The sequence below is a fragment of the Anomaloglossus baeobatrachus genome, assembly GCF_048569485.1.
Source record: "Anomaloglossus baeobatrachus isolate aAnoBae1 chromosome 5 unlocalized genomic scaffold, aAnoBae1.hap1 SUPER_5_unloc_5, whole genome shotgun sequence".
In the NCBI taxonomy this organism is placed as follows: Eukaryota; Metazoa; Chordata; class Amphibia; order Anura; family Aromobatidae; genus Anomaloglossus; species Anomaloglossus baeobatrachus.
Genome location: NW_027441809.1, coordinates 1,166,198 through 1,185,944, shown reverse-complemented (window position 1 = coordinate 1,185,944; position 19,747 = coordinate 1,166,198). Strand labels below are relative to the sequence as shown.

Here is a 19,747-nt window from a genome sequence, read left to right as displayed (position 1 = left end):
ATAAATAAAAAAAAAAAAGGGGGCCCAATGCATACGTCACAGAACACATGATCTAAAGGATCGCACACAAAATTGATCAATTTAACATAGACTACTAACGCACGTGTGACAGCAAATGAACGACCTACGTGCAATCTCATAAGATCCCGTATGCAACCTGGGCGTGTCACATCGCAAATGCGATTGTACAACTAATTGCAACGTGTAAAGCAGGCTTAAGATACAGTGTGATTCAATTCTCCCCCCACTATTTTTGTGTCAAATGTCTACAGCTGTGCCTCAACTCCAGAGGTTCTGAGGCAAAATCATCACATCTAAACAACAGAAAGCCAGGCATGAAGAATATATATTTACAAGTATTTATTAACAAAACAACAAGTTTTGAAATGCAATTATATACAATGGGATATACTTCAATACTCACGCTTCAAAATTCACTGCTCCTCACTCCCATAATCGCGTCTACCTCTGAGCACTGAAGCCGGCATCGAGGGGTGGGTAGAATTGTGTGTGGGGAGCAGTGAATATTCATCCTCTTTAATAGCATGCACACATGATCACCCAGCCGCCAACTTAATGCTGCAGCTGGGTGATCACGTGTGTCTGCTATTAGAGAATGAATATTCACTACTCCCCAAGTCCATAATCCCAGGTATGGGGAGCAGTGAATATTTCGGGAGCTGATGTACGCGTGTAACTGCAGGTGCATGACAGTGACGTCATGCGATGCGCCGCTTCCACACTGAATTCACTTGCCGTCAAAGACGAGACCGCACACTGGGGGAGCAGAGGGATGATGAGTATAATCATTTTTTTTTATGTTTGCAGCGTGATGAGGGATATATATACCAGGATGACGGCAGAAGCAGACACATCATTGGTGCAACCTGCATTCCAAGAAGTAAGGGGGCCCATTTTAACCTGTAAATACCAAGATGGGGAACATATATACGAGGATAAAAGATATATTCCAGAATGGGCCCAGGATGGGGATCATATACACCAGGATGAGTCCAGGATGAAGGCCATATATACCATGATGATTGCCATATATACCAGGATGAGAGCCATATATACCAGGATAGGGATCATACTGTATATACCAGGATGAGCCCAGGATGCGAGCCATATACACCAGGATAGGACAAATATAGGGAACATATTTACCAGGAAGAACGACATATACACCAGAATGATCGACATATATAACTGAAAGGGGCCCAGGATGGGGGACACTAATACAGAATTGGTGTATATTGCCCCCATAACAGTGTTAGCAGCACATTTTCCCCCATAAGTGCGTAATGACTACATTTTTTACTACAATATTTTTCCCTATTTTCCTCCACTAAAACCTAGGTGCAGCTTATGGTCATAATAATACAGTAAGTTTAAAAAGAAAGAAAATGGTGCTTTCCCTGACCAATTCTTAGTGGAGCAATTGATTTTTGGATAAAACCCATTGAATCACGGTACATCATGATGATTTCTCCTATGTGACTCATCTCACAACAGGACCTGATTATTGATAAAAATATCTGCAAAATTCTGAATACAAAAATGGCTCCTCTACTGTGTGGGTTTTCTCATAGTCGACAAGAATTGATTTACCAGTTAAACATTTCAATTATTCACAACATGAAAAAGGTTTATTTCCTGTGCAGCCTCTTCACATGTTTAACAAGATCTGATTTCTGAGAAAAACATTTCCCACATTCAGAACATAAAAATGGTTTATCTCCTGTGTGAACCTTTTCATGGTCAAAAAGAGATGATTTCCTAGTAAAACATTTACCACATTCCAGGCATGAAAATGGCTTCTCTCCTGTGTGAGATCTTTGATGCGTAACAAGATGTGAGCTTAGAATAAAACATTTCCCACATTCTAAACATGAAAATGGCTTCTCCCCTGTGTGAGATCTTTGATGCTCAACAAGGTATGATTTCTGGTAAAAATATCTCCCACATTCTGAACATAAAAATGGCTTCTCCCCTGTGTGATATTTTTGATGCCTAACAAGTTGTGACTTCTCGTAAAAACATTTCCCACACTCTAAACATAAAAATGGCTTCTCCCCTGTGTGAGATCTTTGATGCTTAACAAGTTTTGATTTCTGGTTAAAACATTTCCCACATTCTGAACATAAAAATGGCTTCTCCCCTGTGTGAATTCTTTGATGCCTAACAAGTTCTGATTTAGGGTTAAAACATTTCCCACATTCTGAACATGAAAATGGCTTCGCCCCTGTGTGATTTTTCTGATGCCTAACAAGTTCTGATTTCTGAATAAAACATTTCCCACACTCTGAACATGAAAATGGCTTCTCCCCTGTGTGAGTTTTCAGATGTCTAACAAGTTCTGATTTCCGAACAAAAGATTTCTCACACTCTGAACAAGACAATGGCTTCTCCCCTGTGTGATATTTTTGATGATAAATAAGGTTTGATTTTCGAGCAAAACATTTCTCACATTCTGGGCATGAAAAGGGTTTCTCCCTTGTAGGAGCGGTTTCATGTTCCATATCACTTCTGTAACTTTTATTTTGCTTACAATTCTGTGATAAATCGGAATTTTGGACTTGTTTGAAAAGATCATGTGATAAAGCTTTCCGAGGAAGGACTGGAGGTATATCTGGGACAGCAGCATGCTCTTCATATGTATCATGTGTGATACTGTCATCATCTGTTATAAATTCTGAAGATATTAGATTTCCATCTGAACCCCCAATACAGTCATCTGCTAAAAATAAACACAATGTTATTATTTTTAATGATATTATCTCGAAAGTACATTTATTTTTTTAAACCATAACATCAGAAATTAAAATGAGGAAAAAATGTATTCTGAATCTGTTTTCCAATTTCAACATCTAAGAGCTACATCTTCGTTAATTCGAATCTCCCATTCCTAGCACCAGTTCTCTGGAATGTGCTGCAGTAAATAATGTTATGGATTATCACAATGTGACTGCAGGATAATCAGGGACAGGTGGCTCCTATACTGTCCCTCATGCTAGGAGACCTTAAGCTATTCCTAACCTCTGGATTACCACTGAAGTTGGACATGGCGGAGTCCCATGCCTTACTACTCCCCTGACCAGATCAAATATGTTATAGCCCTGGGGAAGGAAGGGGCAGGAATATGATGGAAACATAGATTAAGACAGATGGGACACATTGCAAACTCACAGAAATAAGCAGTGAGGGACTAAGGAGAAAAGCAAGAGCAGGAAGGCAGCAACAAAAAGACAAAAAGGGTTAACACCACAACAGCTCACAGCAATAATACACAACAACCACCAGTATGTCTGGAGAATAACTCTTGCTAGCCTGCCCAAGCCTGTGGTTCGACGTAAAAGCAGGTAGCAGGGTCTTGCGGGCTGTGCAGATAACCATTAGGGCTCCAGTTCATCAAGACCAGAGATGGACACTGAAAAATGATGTTAGGGACTAGAGTAAGATTTCTGGCATAGCAAATGCCCCAGTTTGTTACGAATTAAAGAAGCCGTGGCATCACACCCTTCTTCTGGTCATGCTCTGCCTATTTTGACAAAGCTGGTTAAAACTGGCGTGAACACACACAGACACCAGCCTGTCGCCTTTTCAGCTTTAGACTTCTGTAAATAAGAGATCTTTGGTCACATGACATGTTGTCAAAAACGTCCTTAAGCAGTCCTAAAATCGACATATAAACACTGGGGCCCTTAGGAGAATGGGGGCCCTTTGAAATTGTCCAGTTTGCTCTCTCTTTCCCCTAATGCCAGTCCTGCATGCCAGCCTGTCTTTTGTTCAGTTCTTTTAGACTCCTGCAATTAAGAGACCTTTGGTTACATCATGTCACATGACTTTGAAATCATCAAAGGTCCTTAAACAATCAACCTTAGAATACAACTGATGGGGTCACTAAGAGAGTGGGGTTCCAGTGAAATTGCGCAATTTGACTCCTCCCAATGTTGGCTCTGACTGTAACTAGGGCTTATTTTTGGAGTAGGGCTTATATTTCAAGCATTCTCCAAAAATCCCATAAAATCATGCTAGGTCTTATTTTTGGTGTAGGTCGTATTTTCAGGGAAACAGAGTATTCGTGAACTCTCTGCAGGTCTTTGAGTTGCCTTCACCACAACATAGAGAAGGCAATAGAAAGAAACAGCAGAAGAAGCAGAAGCAAAGAAAATACAGCTGAAAAAACCCAGAGCAGAAAGCCTAAAAATGTAAACACAAAATTAGTGCAGAAAGTACATGAGTAGATATCTCTTACTGGATAGAGCTGGAGGAAACACATCCTGAGGAACATCGGGATCTTCTTGTATACAGTCCTGTGGGAGAAGAGGACGGGGACATCTCTCTGGTGTTGTCCTCTTACTGGATAGAACTGGAGGAGACACATACAGGGACTGAATTCATTCCTTACATACAGATAATTATAGGCCGTGTGTATTTAGTCCTGTCTATTACCTGGTGATGTGAGGGGCTGGGGAACCTCCATCATGACGTCCTTGTACAGATCTTTGTGTCCTTCTAAATACTCCCACTCCTCCATGGAGAAATAGACGGTGACGTCCTGACACCTTATAGGAACCTGACACATAGAATGATACCGTCACCCCCGATCCCTTCATAGCGTTACTGTATAATGTCCCAGCATTCCCAGCAGTGTCACCTCTCCAGTCAGCAGCTCAATCATCTTGTAGGTGAGGTCTAGGATCTTCTGGTCATTGATGTCCTCATGTATCGGGGGGTGAGGTGGAGGCCCCATGATTGGGCTTGGGGGTCTTCCCCATCCCTCAGACACAGGGGCCTGACAGCGCTCACTAGAGGTCTTCTTCACTACTGTGTAGTCCTGGTTATGGACTTTAACCCCTTAACGACTGCAGTAAAATTATGTCCTAGCGGTCATAGTGTTTATTCCCTCTCGCTGCTGCCGGCGGAGATAGGCGCACACCTCAGCTGATTTGTACAGCTGAGATGTGTGCCTAGCAGGTACGAGCAGATCCGCGATCTGCCCGTGCCTGTTAACCCCTTAAATTGCGCTGTCAAAATATGACAGTGCCAGTATAATCGCAATTGCCATAAAACTTTACTCATAGGCCTCCACCGGAAGTCACGTGCCATGATCACGTGGATCCAATGGTTGTCATGGTGGTACATAAAATGACTCCTGTAGCCCCCATGACTTAGGTCCTGTAACAAGCAGCCAGGTACTGCAGGTTACAGGAGATGAGTATTTTTCCTGATCTGACCAGTGCTGCTCTGATCTGGATAAATGAATGAGCGATCAGACTGCTGATCCTTATAGCCCCCTAGGAGAACTAGTAAAATAAAAAAAAAAGTAAAAAAAAGTTTTCAAAAATTAAAAAAAAAAAAAAACCTATAAGTTCAAATCACGCTCCTTTCACCCCATTGACAATGAAAGGGTTAAAAAAATAAAAATATACACACATTTGGTATCGCCGCGTTCAAAAATACCTGATCTATCAAAATATAAAACCAATTAATCTGATTGCTAAACGACATAGCGGCAAAAAAATGCTAAACGCCAAAATTACGTTTTTTGGTCGCAGTAAATTTTGCGCAAAATGCGATAACAAGCAATCAAACTGTAGTATCTGCGCAAAAAACGGTACCATTAAAATCTTGAGTTTGAGACACAAAAAAATAAGCCGTCACTGAGCCATAGATCATGTGAACGCTACGGGTTACAGAAAATGGCGCAAAATGTACGCCACTTTTTTGGACAAACTTCTGATTTTTTTTAACCCCTTAGAGAAAAGTAAACCTATTCATGTTTGATGTTTACGAATATGTACCGACCTCAGGCATCACACCCACACATCAGTTTTACTATATAGTGAACATAGAGAATAAAATATCTCAAAAACAATTGTGCAATCACACTTTTTTTGCAATTTTTCTGCATTTGGAATTTTTTTGCCGTTTCCCAGTACACTATATGGTAAAACTCATGGTTTCATTTAAATGTACAACTTGCCCTTATATTGCAAAATTGACTTAAAAGTAAAAAAAGTTATGGCTATCAGAAGAAGGGGAGAGATAAAAAACAATAAAAACCCCCGGGGGTGAAGGGGTTAAATATCGGAACCATCTGACTCCTACTCTGCAGTGATGTTCTACAATGTCATTACATAGCAGTGCATCTATACGCAAACATGTAGCAACGGAGAGGAAATCCGTCCATCTCTACATAAGGCACCAACGGTTTATTACTGCCTCTGCCTTCTCTGTCACTGTATACACAACTCTGCGGAGCAATGCAGCAGGAATGGTGAGGGACCCGACAGCGGCACAAATCTCTGTGTGAGAGCCCATCCACCATCGGTACTTGCCAACTGTAATTGTTTAGGGTCTGGTAAGTTCGATTTTTGTTTTGGGGGGGATCAGTCTGCTTTCTTTTGGGGATGTCTGCTTTCTTTGATGACGAGTCCTGCTGTATTCTTTAACTTTTTTAGATGCTTGGACACTTCCCTATGGAAACTAGGGCTTATTTTTAGAGTAGGGCTTATATTTTAATTACAGTATAGTAAAAAAAAAGCCCTAAAAATCCTACTAGGGCTTATTTTCCAGGTAGGTCTTATTTTCAAGGTGGAAAGAGCCGACGGTGCTTCCTCCCCCATACGCAGAGGCCATGTGGTCACTGCTAAGAAGTAAATTAAAAATACTTAAATACGGAACTGCCCCCCCCTGCCTCCCTCTCCTTGGAATATGTGAGATATAGGAAAATGCCACTGTGAATCCAAATCTCTGTTATTATCTCCGACCAGGTAAAAATCAGCCATATATACAAAATAATAAGTGTTACAAAATAGCTAAGAAATATTTACATGAGGTCATAAACATATAATATGACAGTGTCCGGCTTTCAGTGATAGGGATGGCCCCGATGAGTTTTTAGTCATTGCTCAGTATACAGTGATCAGTGGTTGTATACACGCTCTCACCACTGACTGACAGCAGGTTCTAATGCTGAGCGGCTGTCAGTCACTGCGGGGGGCAGGGTATATATGTGGTAATAACAGACATTTCCCTTATTTTCCCACCAGTATCACTCGACATCAGCAATAAAAACTCAATGCTGAAGTTGGTTTCTTATTTAATTTTTTTTTCTGTTTTTCTTTTTACAGATTTAACAACAAACGTAAAATAAAGCGGAAAAAAATGATTTATCTCCCACCTGGTATAATTAATCATGTCAGATGGGAGATAAGTCGCCTCCCTGGTGCCCGATGTGGCCAAAGTGCCCCCCTAGTCCCACTCAACCCCATGATCTAAAATGGCCGCCACGCACGCTGCGCTCATCCTCCTCCTCTGAGTTCTGTCGCATCTGACATGTCAGATGTGACATCAAAGTTCTCCCCAGGTCCAGCCAGGTCACCCCCTGTCAATCCCCGGTCTCTCGTTACCTCCTTCAACGACGATCCCTTCTCTTCCTTCTAAAAAGATGTGCAGAATGGTTCTCGGCCGGCTCCCTGCTAGTAGTGACACTGAGCTTACTGCAGCTCACACTGTCATGCTGAGGACCCAGGGAGTGTGAGTGCAGCATCACTGCACCCACACTCCTCTCAAGGGAGATATGTTCTCTGAGCGTGCACCCTATATTCTGGATTTTCGTCATTGGATTTCCAAAATGGATTACGGCAGACCGGATTTTTTTTTCTTTTCAATAAATTGGTGAAAGAGGGAATGTGTTGGGGAGAGTTTTTTCAAATACATTTTTTTGTCTTTTTTTTATAACTGACTAGGTTAGTGATGGCAGGTATCTGATAGACGCCATGATATCATTAACCCCAACCCCATCAACACCATTTATTACCCCATTTGCCACTGCTTCAGGGCAACGAGAAGAGTCAGGGCAAATTACCAGGATTAGTGCATCTAATGGTTGCGCCACTTCTGGGGTGACTGCGGTCTGCTATTTTTAGGTTGGGAAGGGCCAAATACCCATGGTCCTTCCCACCCTGAGAATACCAAGACCACAGCTGTCCACTTTACCTTGGCTGGAAATCCAATTTGGGGGGAACCCCACTTTTTTTTTTTTTTAATTATTGATAAATAATTTAAGAAAAACAGCATGGGTAGACCTCCAGTTTGGATTACCAGCCAAGGTGAAGTTGCCAGCTGTGGTCTGCAGCTGTCTGCTTTACCCTAGCTATTTTTTTAATTTATTTTTTGGGGCTAAATATAAGGCAAAACACCCTTTAGTGCCACATGAATGTTACTAAAGGGTGTCAGCTTATAATATGCAGGGGGTAGGACATTATATATGCGTTTGACGTCTATTTAGCTAGCCATCTATCCATTCATCCAACCAATCCTAGCTTCTTAGGCTGTGTGCCCACGATCAGGATTTATAGCGGTTTGGTGACAGAGTGTTTTGACTGCGATGTTGTGCAGTACAAGCACAGTAGCGGGATGTTTAGAAATCTCCTGCCCACTGTGCTTCTTTTCTCTGCAGCATAAACTGACCAGCGGCGCGGCTTCCTGAGACGCAGGATTTCAGTTTATGCTGTGAAGATGAGAGTGTTCTTTGCAGGGTTCCAGAATAAAGTCCGCAGCGGCTTGAACCCAAAACGTGGGCACGGGCAACTGCATTCTCCTGTGGACAACACTGACATCTGCGCAGTAAGGCTGACACTGCATCCTCACCGGATCGTGGGCACATAGCCTAAAAGTGAGAAATTTGGCACTAAAGCAACATTTTTGTGGGTTCAAAATGCTCACTATATCCCTGAATAAAATCCTTGAGGGGTCTAGTGTCCAAAATAGGGTTACTTGTGGTGGTTTCTGCTGTATAGGTATCTTAGGGCCCTACAAATGAGACATGGTGCCCGGAATTTATATCAACTTTTCCAAAATTGAAATGGTGCTCCTTCTTTTCTGGCTCCTCCCATTTGTCCAAACCGAGGTATCTGACCACATGTGGGGTATCACCGCATTCAAAAAGTGGGTAATAAACCGTGGGGTCCACTTTTTGGCGTTTCGTCTCGAAACCTGTCAAAGTGACACTGGTCAGAATGGCAAAAAATGGCCGAGTCATAAAGTACAAAACTGGGTCCATCCAAGGGGTTAAACTGAATGTAAATGAGTCGGTTAGGAATAGCAGGAAACTAGTCTTGAACTGGTTAAAGTTGAAAATAGTTGAGAAATGAAGGGGTTAATGATAATGATGACCCCAAAATAATAGAGACCCTGCACCTACCTTCACCTGCAGAGCCGCACACTAGATATATAATACCCTGCACCTACCTCCACCTGCAGAGCCGCACACTAGATATATAATACCCTGCACCTACCTCCTCCTGCAGAGCCGCACACTAGATATATAATACCCTGCACCTACCTCCACCTGCAGAGCCGCACACTAGATATATAATACCCTGCACCTACCTCCACCTGCAGAGCCGCACACTAGATATATAATACCCTGCACCTACCTCCACCTGCAGAGCCGCACACTAGATATATAATACCCTGCACCTACCTCCACCTGCAGAGCCGCACACTAGATATATAATACCCTGCACCTACCTCCACCTGCAGAGCCGCACACTAGATATATAATACCCTGCACCTACCTCCACCTGCAGAGCCGCACACTAGATATATAATACCCTGCACCTACCTCCACCTGCAGAGCCGCACACTAGATATATAATACCCTGCACCTACCTCCACCTGCAGAGCCGCACACTAGATATATAATACCCTGCACCTACCTCCACCTGCAGAGCCGCACACTAGATATATAATACCCTGCACCTACCTCCACCTGCAGAGCCGCACACTAGATATATAATACCCTGCACCTACCTCCACCTGCAGAGCCGCACACTAGATATATAATAACCTGCACCTACCTCCACCTGCAGAGCCGCACACTAGATATATAATAACCTGCACCTACCTCCTCCTGCAGAGCCGCACACTAGATATATAATAACCTGCACCTACCTCCTCCTGCAGAGCCGCACACTAGATATATAATACCCTGCACCTACCTCCACCTGCAGAGCCGCACACTAGATATATAATACCCTGCACCTACCTCCACCTGCAGAGCCGCACACTAGATATATAATACCCTGCACCTACCTCCACCTGCAGAGCCGCACACTAGATATATGGCTGCTCTGTGCTTACAGGACCTGTGATGATGTCACATGGAGGGGAGGAGTCAGGGGTCACATGGTCAGCTCCTCAGTGTATGCAGGACTCTGCACCTACCTCCACCTGCAGAGCCGCACACTAGATATATGGCTGCTCTGTGCTTACAGGACCTGTGATGATGTCACATGGAGGGGAGGAGTCAGGGTCACATGGTCAGCTCCTCAGTGTATGCAGGACTCTGCACCTACCTCCACCTGCAGAGCCGCACACTAGATTCGATTCCATCATCGCCCCAATCCTCCTGTATGGCAGTGAAGTCTGGGGCCCTCACACTTACCCAGATTGGTCAAGGTGGGATTCCAGCCCAACAGCAATATTTCACCTAGAATTTTGTAAGCACCTTCTCCAGGTCCATCGAATCACCTCCAACAGCGCCTGTCGGGCCGAGCTGGGCAGATTTCCTCTACACCTAGCAGCTCTGAAGAGGTCACTATCATTTCAGGCTCACCTACAGAGTAGCCATCCAAGCTCCTATTACCACAAAGCTCTGATATACAGTATATACGTGGTCCAGATGAACCAGGACCCCTGGCACAGCTCTCGCAAACCCGACTGGATAAAATAACCAATCACAGCAGACTTACAAAAACCAGAATCAGGAAGATGGTAGACGAGGGCCAGGAGAGGTATGTCAGTGACTGGAGGACCGACATCAACAACTCATATAAACTGACCACGTACCAGAGTCTACAGAGAGACTACAGACTGGCCCCATATCTGGAAAAACTCCCAGACCCCAGAGACCGCAAAACCCTGAGCCGATATAGACTCAGTGCCCACAGTCTAGCCATCGAATCCGGCCGACACAAGCAGAGCTACAAGCCCAGGGAGGACAGACTGTGCCAACACTGTGACCTGGAGGCCCTGGAGGATGAAACCCACTTCCTGCTACACTGCACCAAGTACTCAGCAGTGAGGGACACTCACTTCAGGAGACTTTCCAATCTCTTCCCGGATTTCAGCTCCATGAAGGAGGACAAGGAAACATATATCCTGCTGGGGGAAGAAGAGAGCGCAGTGGAGATAGCAGCACACTATGTGAGCGAATGTCATAGACTTTGAGAAAGAGAACTATAATAAGCCATGGACTTCCATAGCCCCCACCCTAGATGTGCCCCATCCATCTTTACTACAGTCCCCACCCTGGATATGCCCCATCATAAGTCATGGACTTCCATAGCCCCCACCCTAGATGTGCCCCCACAGTAGTCCCCACCCTGGATATGCCCCATCCATCCTTCCTACAGTCCCCACCCTGAATATGCCCCATCATAAGCCATGGACTTCCATAACCCCCACCCTAGATGTGCCCCCACAGTCCCCACCCTGGATGTGCCCCATCCATCCTTCCTACAGTCCCCACCCATCATGGCCGGCTTTACCTATGTGCGAGTGGTGCAGTCGCACAGGGCGCCGGCTGGCAGACAGCAGAGGAGGCACCTGAGAAGCAGCAATTCACTTTCACTTTGCTGCTCCTTCTCTGCACAGGCTCCAGCAGAGGGCGCCCTCCCCTCCTATCGGCTCTACTGTCTGCTCCCACTCTGCACAGCCTCCAGCAGTCAGCACCCTCTTCTGTGCCCTGTGTCTAGTCTCCTCCCGCTCTGCACAATCTACAGCAGGGGGTGCCCTCCCCTTTCCTGGGCTCGGTTTCCTCTCTTCTCCCGTCTTTACCAGAGAGAGGGGGGAGGGGCGCCTGCAGTACTAGAGATGCTGCTAAAGCCCCACTAAAATCCTGGAGCCCAGGAAGTAACTTGTATGTGAGTATAATGGGCTGTGTGTCATATCTGTAATGTATTATGGGCTGTCTGAATGTGTGATGTATAACTTGTGTGTCCTGTATACTGTGCAATATCTAGCTGTCTGTCTGTCTATACATCCATTCTGGCTGTCTGTCTATGTCTATCTATCTATCTATCCCTCTGTCTGTCTAGCTATCTATTATATATCTGTCTATATCTGTCTGTATCTCTTTATTATCTATCTAATCTATCTGTCTTTTCTATCTATTTCTCAATTATATATTTGTCTATCCATCTATGTCTCTATTATGGTATATATCTGTCTTTCTGTCTATCTCGCTATTATCTATCTATCTCTCCATTATTTATCAGTCTGTATATCTCTCTACTATATATCTATCTATCCATCTATTTTTGTCTATCCATCTATTTGCCTGTCTATTATCTATCTATCAATCATATATCTATCTATCCCTCTATCTATTATCTACAGTATTTCTCTATATATTATCTGTCTATTGATCTGTCTGTCTGATATGTATTTGTCTATCATCTATCCAGCGTTGGTCTGGCACACTGAGACACTGGTGAATGCCCCGGTGGGCTCTCCAACTGGATATAGAGGGGACCCGCCAGCAAGGGCACCACTGGCATCAAAGATGCGGGGCTCCAGCCCAGAACTTCTTGCCCAAAGCACGGAATCTTCTGCAACCACCGTACTGAACTGTGTCGGCGTCGCATTGCCCTGATACAATTCAATCCTGTGTCAGAGAATGGAGGAAGAGTTTCATGCTCTATCACTGCCTGTTTCCTAAGCCTCAGATTGCTACAGGTCTGTGGCTTAGAAGACCATATGCCCACGAACGCGGTGCAGTGACATCATTGCATCGCGCTGCCTCTGGAGGCCACCATAGAAGAGGAGATGAAAGCTGCGGTGCTGGGAATCAGGATTAGGTGAGTATATTTTTTTTTAATGTCTATATGGGATCTGTGGGGGCTCCTGTTATATATAAGAGGCTATGTGGGGGCCCCTGCTGTATATAGAAAGCACTGAGGAGGTCACTGCCTTTATGTCTATATGGGATCTGTGGGGGCTTCTGTTGTACATAAGAGGCTATGTAGGGGCCCCTGCTCTATATAAGAGGCTATGTGGAGGCCCCTGCTGTATATAGGAGGCTATGTGGAGGTCACTTCTATGTATAGGAGCCTGTGTGGAGGCTCCTGCTGTGTATAGGAAGCTGTGTGAGGGCTCCTGCTGTGTATAGAAGGCTTTGTGAGGGCTCCTGCTGTGTATAGAAGGCTGTGTATAGGCTTCTGCTTTGCATAGGAGGCTGTATGGGGTTACCTGCTGTACAAAGGAGGCTGTGTGAGGGCTCCTGCTGTGTATAGGGGCTCCTGCTGTGTGTAGAAGACTGTGTAGGGGTTCCTGCTGTGTATAGGACGCAATGTGGGGGCTCCTGCTGTGCATAGGAGGCTGTGTGGGGGCTCCTGCTGTGCATAGGAGGCTGTGTAGGCACTCCTGCTGTGCATACGAGACTGTGTGGGGGCTCCTGCTGTGCATAGGAGCCTGTGTGGGGGCTCCTGCTGTGCATAGGAGCCTGTGTGGAGGCTCCTGCTGTGTATAGGAGTCTGTATGAGGGCTCCTGCTGTGTATAGAAGGCTTTGTGGGGGCTCCTGCTGTGTATAGAAAGCTGTGTGTAGGCTTCTGCTTTGCATAGGAGGCTGTGTGGGGTTGCCTGCTGTACAAAGGAGGCTGTATGGGTGCTCCTGCTGTGTATAAGAGGCTGTGGGGGGGCTCCTGCTGTGTATAGGGGCTCCTGCTGTGTGTAGAAGACTGTGTTGGGGCTCCTGATGTGTATAGGAGGCAATGTGGGGGCTCCTGCTGTGTATAGGAGGCTGTGTGGGGGATCCTGCTGTGTATAGGAGGCTGTGTGGGGGCTCCTGCTGTGCATAGGAGGCTGTGTGGGGGCTCCTGCTGTGCATAGGAGGCTGTGTGGGGGCTTCTGCTGTGCATAGGAGGCTGTGTGGGGGCTCCTGCTGTGCATAGGAGGCTGTGTGGGGGCTCCTGCTGTGCATAGGAGGCTGTGTGGGGGCTCCTGCTGTGCATAGGAGGCTGTGTGGGGGCTGCTGCAGGTATTTGCATATAGTTGTGGTGTTGCCTCTAGATTTAACTCCTGTGGACCCATACACTCCAGTCCGACCCTGCATCCACAGTATCTAAAACGACTGGGCCTGTGGGTGATGGGGGCCATTGCTGTTTCCTCGGATGCATGGTTGAACACCATTGAGGAGCTGATGGCCACTGGCTCCATTTCGCCCTTGCTCTGCAGCTGTGGGTCTGAGATAGTGTAATGACATCAGGGGGAGCCTGTGACGTGATGCCAGTGTGCCCTGCAGCTGCGGTCAGAGTGGGTGCAGAGCATGTGTAGGGGGTAATAGATACATGTATATTTATTATAGACCCTACATATGCCCTGTACCTGTCACGTATAGTGTGTAATGTAATTCTGAATATTTACCTGCCATATCCTAAAGGTGTGTAATATGCTCTCTGCTAGGATTTCACTTGCCGATTCGAGTTGTTGTCATCTGATCGATCACATGTGATTTGCAATGTGTGGTCATCTACCGAATGATGTCTGTTTCTCTCAAATTGAAAAGTATAACAATGAGAAAATTATAACAATGAGAGAAGCAGGAGGAGATGTCATTCTGCAGATGACCCCCAGTCTGCAAATCACTGGTGAGCGATCACATGACCACTCAGATTGGCAAATGAAATCCTCACAGCGTATATAACCCACTTTGGAGATCCGGCCGGTCAATGTGCAGAATGTCAAACCTAGGGGAGACACTGGTCAGTCTAGGGCAGCAGAGCAGGGAGAAGCAGAATATTCTGCAGAATATCACATGATTCTGCATGGATTTATCTTACAAATTTTCCAACAAAATTATTTGCAGCATTGCCAGCTGGTGTGAGCCCAGACTGATTAATAAAGGGATTACAGTATATATGCCATAGTTATTCCATACAAAGTGCCCCTCCCTCATGGTGTGTATGTGATACTGCAGCTTAGTCTGCTCAGGTCATTGGAGCTGAAAAGCCGCGACACATACACAGCGCCCCCCGTCCTAATGGTGTGTATGTGGTACTTCATCTCAGTGTCTTCAGGTCAGTGGAGCTGAGAGGCAGTGACACATACATAGCACCCCCCGTCCTTATGGTGTGTATGTGGTACTGCACCTCAGTCTGTTCAGGACAGTGGAGCTGAAAAGCCCTGACACATACACAGCACCCCCAGTCCTTATGGTGTGTATGTGGTACTGCACCTCATTGTGTTCAGGTAAGTGGAGCTGAGAGGCAGTGACACATACACAGCACCTTCTGTCCTTATGGTGTGTATGTGGTACTGCACCTCAATCTGTTCAGGTCAATGGAGCTGAGACGCAGCGACACATATAACCTGAGAACACTTTATTATGTAGAAAGCAGAGATTTGTTTTCTAATTTCTTACATTCCCCTTTAACATCTGTATTTTGGACTTTTTGGTCCGGAGTACACGCATCATCGTCCGACGGCTCCATGGTGCCTTGCCTGGAATCATCTGGTACATTTATCCACAGGATTTGTATAGTAGATGCTGATCCCACCAATGTGGCCACGACATGCGCCGTTCTCAGTCCAGAGACGCAGAACTCCCATCTAAGTGTACAGGGATTTATACCATCTCTCCACGAAGAGCGGCAGCGCCTCATTCTCCAGATACATGTGCGCCCCATTGGTGAGATCCGCATGTACCATCCATGATGTAACATCCAGGCATACAGCATAAATGGATGAAATCAGAAGACCCCCCTATAAGAACAAGATCAGACATGGTGACATTAATGTAGATTTGAGGTGCAGATTCTCCAGCACAAATCTGGAGGAGTTTATTGTACATTAGAAGAGATTAATTTTCTTAGCATGTAGAAAAAAAATGGCCTCCTGTCCTCGTTTGTTTCCTGGGAAACTAGGTAAAAAAAATTAGTAGGGTGGGGGCACCAAATGCTTGTTTTGCACAGGGCACCATTCAGGCTAAGGCCGGCCCTGACTGTAAATCACCCTTCCAAATCAAAAACACATTGTCTATAAAACGCCTCCAAATAACCGCACACTGTGTCTAAACAGGGAATATTGATATACAAAATGATCTTTAAAGCCAGGCATAATAATGTTGGCATACCATGGGGCCACATTAGACCCCATTGCTGTACTTTTCTTCTGTAAATGAAATTGATCACTTTAAAGATTTTTTTTTTTGTCAAAACCATAGCAATAGATTAATACAAGTCAAACTGCCCGTAAGGAGGAATTATTATTATTATAATTATTATTATTAATTTATAGAGCACCATTGATTCCATGGGGCTGTACATGAAAAGGGGGTTACATACAGAATACATATACAACTTACAATAGATTGAATAGTACAGAAGGAAGAGGACCCTGCCCTTGCGGGCTTACATTCTAAAGGATTTTGGGGAGGAGACAGTAGGTGGAGTGTAAGTCTGGCGTCAGCTCCGCACGGTGGTGGGGCGGCAGCTCCGCACGGTGGTGGGGCGGCAGCTCCGCACGGTGGTGGGGCAGTGGGGTCATAATTACAGTGGAGTCACAGAATTATACTCATCTTTCTGACTTTGGCCGCTGTGAAAAATATGGGCGATATCTTGCCTTGTCAGTATACAGTATCTGGTTGAGCAGCTATAGACTCCTATTCAAAGAGTGAATCTGAGACAGGATATCGGAGTCAGCAAGTGGTTCAGTGTAACCAGCTTCAAAGGGAAAACCTCACCTCCCCAGCAGCTGATAGCTGGGACAAGTGTTATGATTCAGGGACCGAGGAGGATCAAAAAACGCGGAAACCCAAAAGGTAACAGAGTGGCTGGAATCTTAACGGACTGCAGACCTAATCCTGACACACAACTAGAAGTAGCCGTGGGACGAGCCTACGATGACCTAGTCGTCTCGACACAGCCGGAGAACTAGATATTCTTATAGATAGAGATATTAGAAAGCTAATCTGCCTCGGAGCAATCCCCAACGATATAGATAGCCCCCCACATGTAAAGACTACGGTGATATAGGAAAACACAATACAAAGCTAAAAAACAGATTCAGCAAAGGTGAGGCCCAAACTACATGTATAGGAAAGGATAGGAAGGAGCACTGTCTGCAGCCGTAAAAACCCTAATAAATACCAGCACGCCTGATATGGAAAAACCCTGAGGTAGCACAACCTCTCCTCCACTATTTCAGCACACGGTTACTGGAATCCAAAAACACTAATATAGATGAGGGACTGAATTAATACCAAGCATGACAAAACACATTGCAGAATCATGGAGTTAAGTATACAGACACTTCCAGCAGGGAATGATTCAATTCCACCAAGAACTCCACACAGACAAAATAGGAATCAAGCATTAGTATCAAAACCGAAAAAACAACAAGAGAGTGAAAACAATAAGCAGAGGTACAAAGACCACTTATCTGAGAGAGGAGTTCTGGTAGTGAGCAGGGCTGGTTTCAGAATGTCCTTAACACACAGGTTATCCATTGAGCATCGGCAAGTAACAGGAGAAAACTGCTCAGCTATATAGTCTAATCAGAAATACCTGATTGCCAGTCCTCCACAGGTGTGTGGCTTTCATTCCACACATCAACTGCACTGACCACAAGAGGGAGCCCCAAACTGGAAAATGTATTCACAACAGACAAGTTATTGGCACAATGAACCCCCTGCTGTGAGTTCAGGATTCACATTCTTGAGACAAACAGGAGACATAATGCCATAAGGAGTTATGAAATTATTGCATGTCCTAGCCGTACATTGATTATATTTCCAGGACCGTGGGGACAGGCCGTACACGCACATGGGTTTCAACTCTCTCCAGCACCCCGGGGTGGGGAGCTACGGATAATGGCTAGTAAAAGCCAGGAAGTGAAGCTGTATTTGGTCTCCAAGCATAATTAGGGCCTGTCCAGATCCAATGGCACCAGAATAGCCTCTCTACGACCTCCCAGCGAGAAGTTCTGACCTATTATAGGTTTTTGGGAGTTTTCATCCATCAGACCCAGGGGAGGGAGAAGAACAATTCAGTGGGCGGGAAAGGGAGTTACTGACCAAGAGCTTATTTCCAGGGTCAGGCAGTCGCCAAGTGTTGTTTTCTAGGGAGGGTACGCTGTGTATCGTGGTGGAAATAATCGGAAACCCCTGGCACCACACACCTCCCATGTTTCTGCCTGCACCAAGGCCTAAACATCTACCTGGTAAATGACTTATTTAAGTCTACTTATACCTCTTGTATTACCTCCTGTGTCTGCCTATCTGTCCATTGTATCTGTATATCCATTGTGCATATAGTGTTTTGTCTAGTGTGCCCTGAAGGCGATTAACTATGTAACTTAATCCTGGGTTGCTCTGTTATCTCGATCCATTCGAGTAACATCACCCCATACATCACCACACAGACCCACGCTAAGAATATAACCCCCTCCTCAACGCAGCCCCCAAGCACATAGTCCCACACATGTAACATCAGCCACTTGCCAATGCCCCATGCGAGTAAAATCACCCATTTCCCTATGCAACCCCCCACCATGCAGCTCCCTTAGCACAGAGCCCCCTGCACATAACATCACCCTTCCACACACATGTAACATCAGCCCTCCTGCACGCAACCCCACGCAAACAACATCAGCACCTAGAATGCAACCCCATGCAAGTAATATCACTCACTTTCCCACGCAGCCCCTCCTAGCACACAGCCTGATACGATTAAAATCACCGCCTTTCCAATGCAGCCCCAAGTGTTAACATCACCCCCTTCCCTATACAGGCCACCAACAGTCAAAAAAATCACCCCTTCCTTTCCCATGTAGCCTCATGTGAGAAACATCACCTCCTTCCCCCACAACAAGGAACATCAATCTCTCAGTACCCATGCAAAATCCCAGCACACGCTCCACACGAGTAACATCACCCCCAGCATGCTGCAGCCGCAAGAAATTAACACCAGCAGCACATGGAAGAAATGTCAACCCCTGCTCTATCCTTCAAGCCACACATCCAAGCCCTCTTCACCTCATGCAGACTACAACTCAAAAATATCTCCCAGATCCGTGCTTTCCTTAACCAAGAATCAGCAAAAACATTAGTACATGCCCTCATCATCTCCCGCCTCGACTACTGCAACCTCCTGCTCTCTGGCCTCCCTTTGAACACTCTTGCACCCCTCCAATTTATCCTAAACTCTGCGGCCCGCTTAATCCACCTTTCCCCTCGCTATTCCCCAGCCTCGCCACTCTGCGGATCCCTCCACTGGCTTCCCATCGCCCAACGACTCCAGTTCAAAACATTAACCATGACATACAAAGCCATCCACAACCTGTCTGCTCCCTACATCTGTGACCTAGTCTCCCGGTACCTACCTGCACACTACCTCAGATCCTCACAAGATCTCCTTCTCTACTCCTCTCTTATCTCCTCCTCCCACAATCGCGTACAAGATTTCTCCCGTGCCTCCCCCCATACTCTGGAACGCTCTACCTCAGCATATCAGACTCCCCCCTACCGCGGAGAGCTTCAAGAGGAACCTCAAGACCCACCTCTTCCAACAAGCCTACAACCTACAATAGCCCTCAGTCCAGTACTGCGCAACCAGCTCTGTCCTCACCTATTGTACCATCACCCATTCCCTGTAGACTGTGAGCCCTCACTGGCAGGGTCCTCTCTCCTCCTATACCAGTCTGTTTTGAACTGTTAATGATTGTTGTACGTAA

The 19,747-nt window shown here is 45.6% G+C and overlaps 1 protein-coding gene across 2 annotated transcripts; it reads right to left on the bottom strand.

The window, feature by feature from the left end:
• Nucleotides 1-425: 425 nt before the first annotated feature.
• LOC142259280 (uncharacterized) lies at nt 426-4,844 on the bottom strand. Of its 2 annotated transcripts, none has more exons than XM_075331758.1 (4): nt 4,661-4,844; nt 4,456-4,579; nt 4,259-4,372; nt 426-2,740 (listed from the first exon to the last, which is right to left on the bottom strand). In XM_075331758.1, exons 1-4 carry the CDS (start codon nt 4,754-4,756, stop codon nt 1,650-1,652), a joined length of 1,425 nt encoding a protein of 474 aa, XP_075187873.1. In that variant the 5' UTR covers nt 4,757-4,844; the 3' UTR covers nt 426-1,649. The 2 variants fall into 2 exon arrangements, with proteins under 2 accessions (XP_075187873.1, XP_075187874.1); XM_075331759.1 differs by having other exon boundaries at nt 426-2,737.
• Between the last annotated feature and the right edge of the window lie 14,903 nt (nt 4,845-19,747).

Bases quoted from the DNA above. Each gene is read 5' to 3' on its own strand.
- LOC142259280 (XM_075331758.1), bottom strand. From the start codon at position 4,756: ATGGGGCCTCCACCTCACCCCCCGATACATGAGGACATCAATGACCAG. The intron at 4,580-4,660 runs GTGACACTGCTG...TCTATGTGTCAG, and splicing joins TTGAGCTGCTGACTGGAGAG to GTTCCTATAAGGTGTCAGGA. The intron at 2,741-4,258 runs GTAAGAGATATC...GTTTATTTTTAG, and splicing joins GTTTCCTCCAGCTCTATCCA to CAGATGACTGTATTGGGGGT.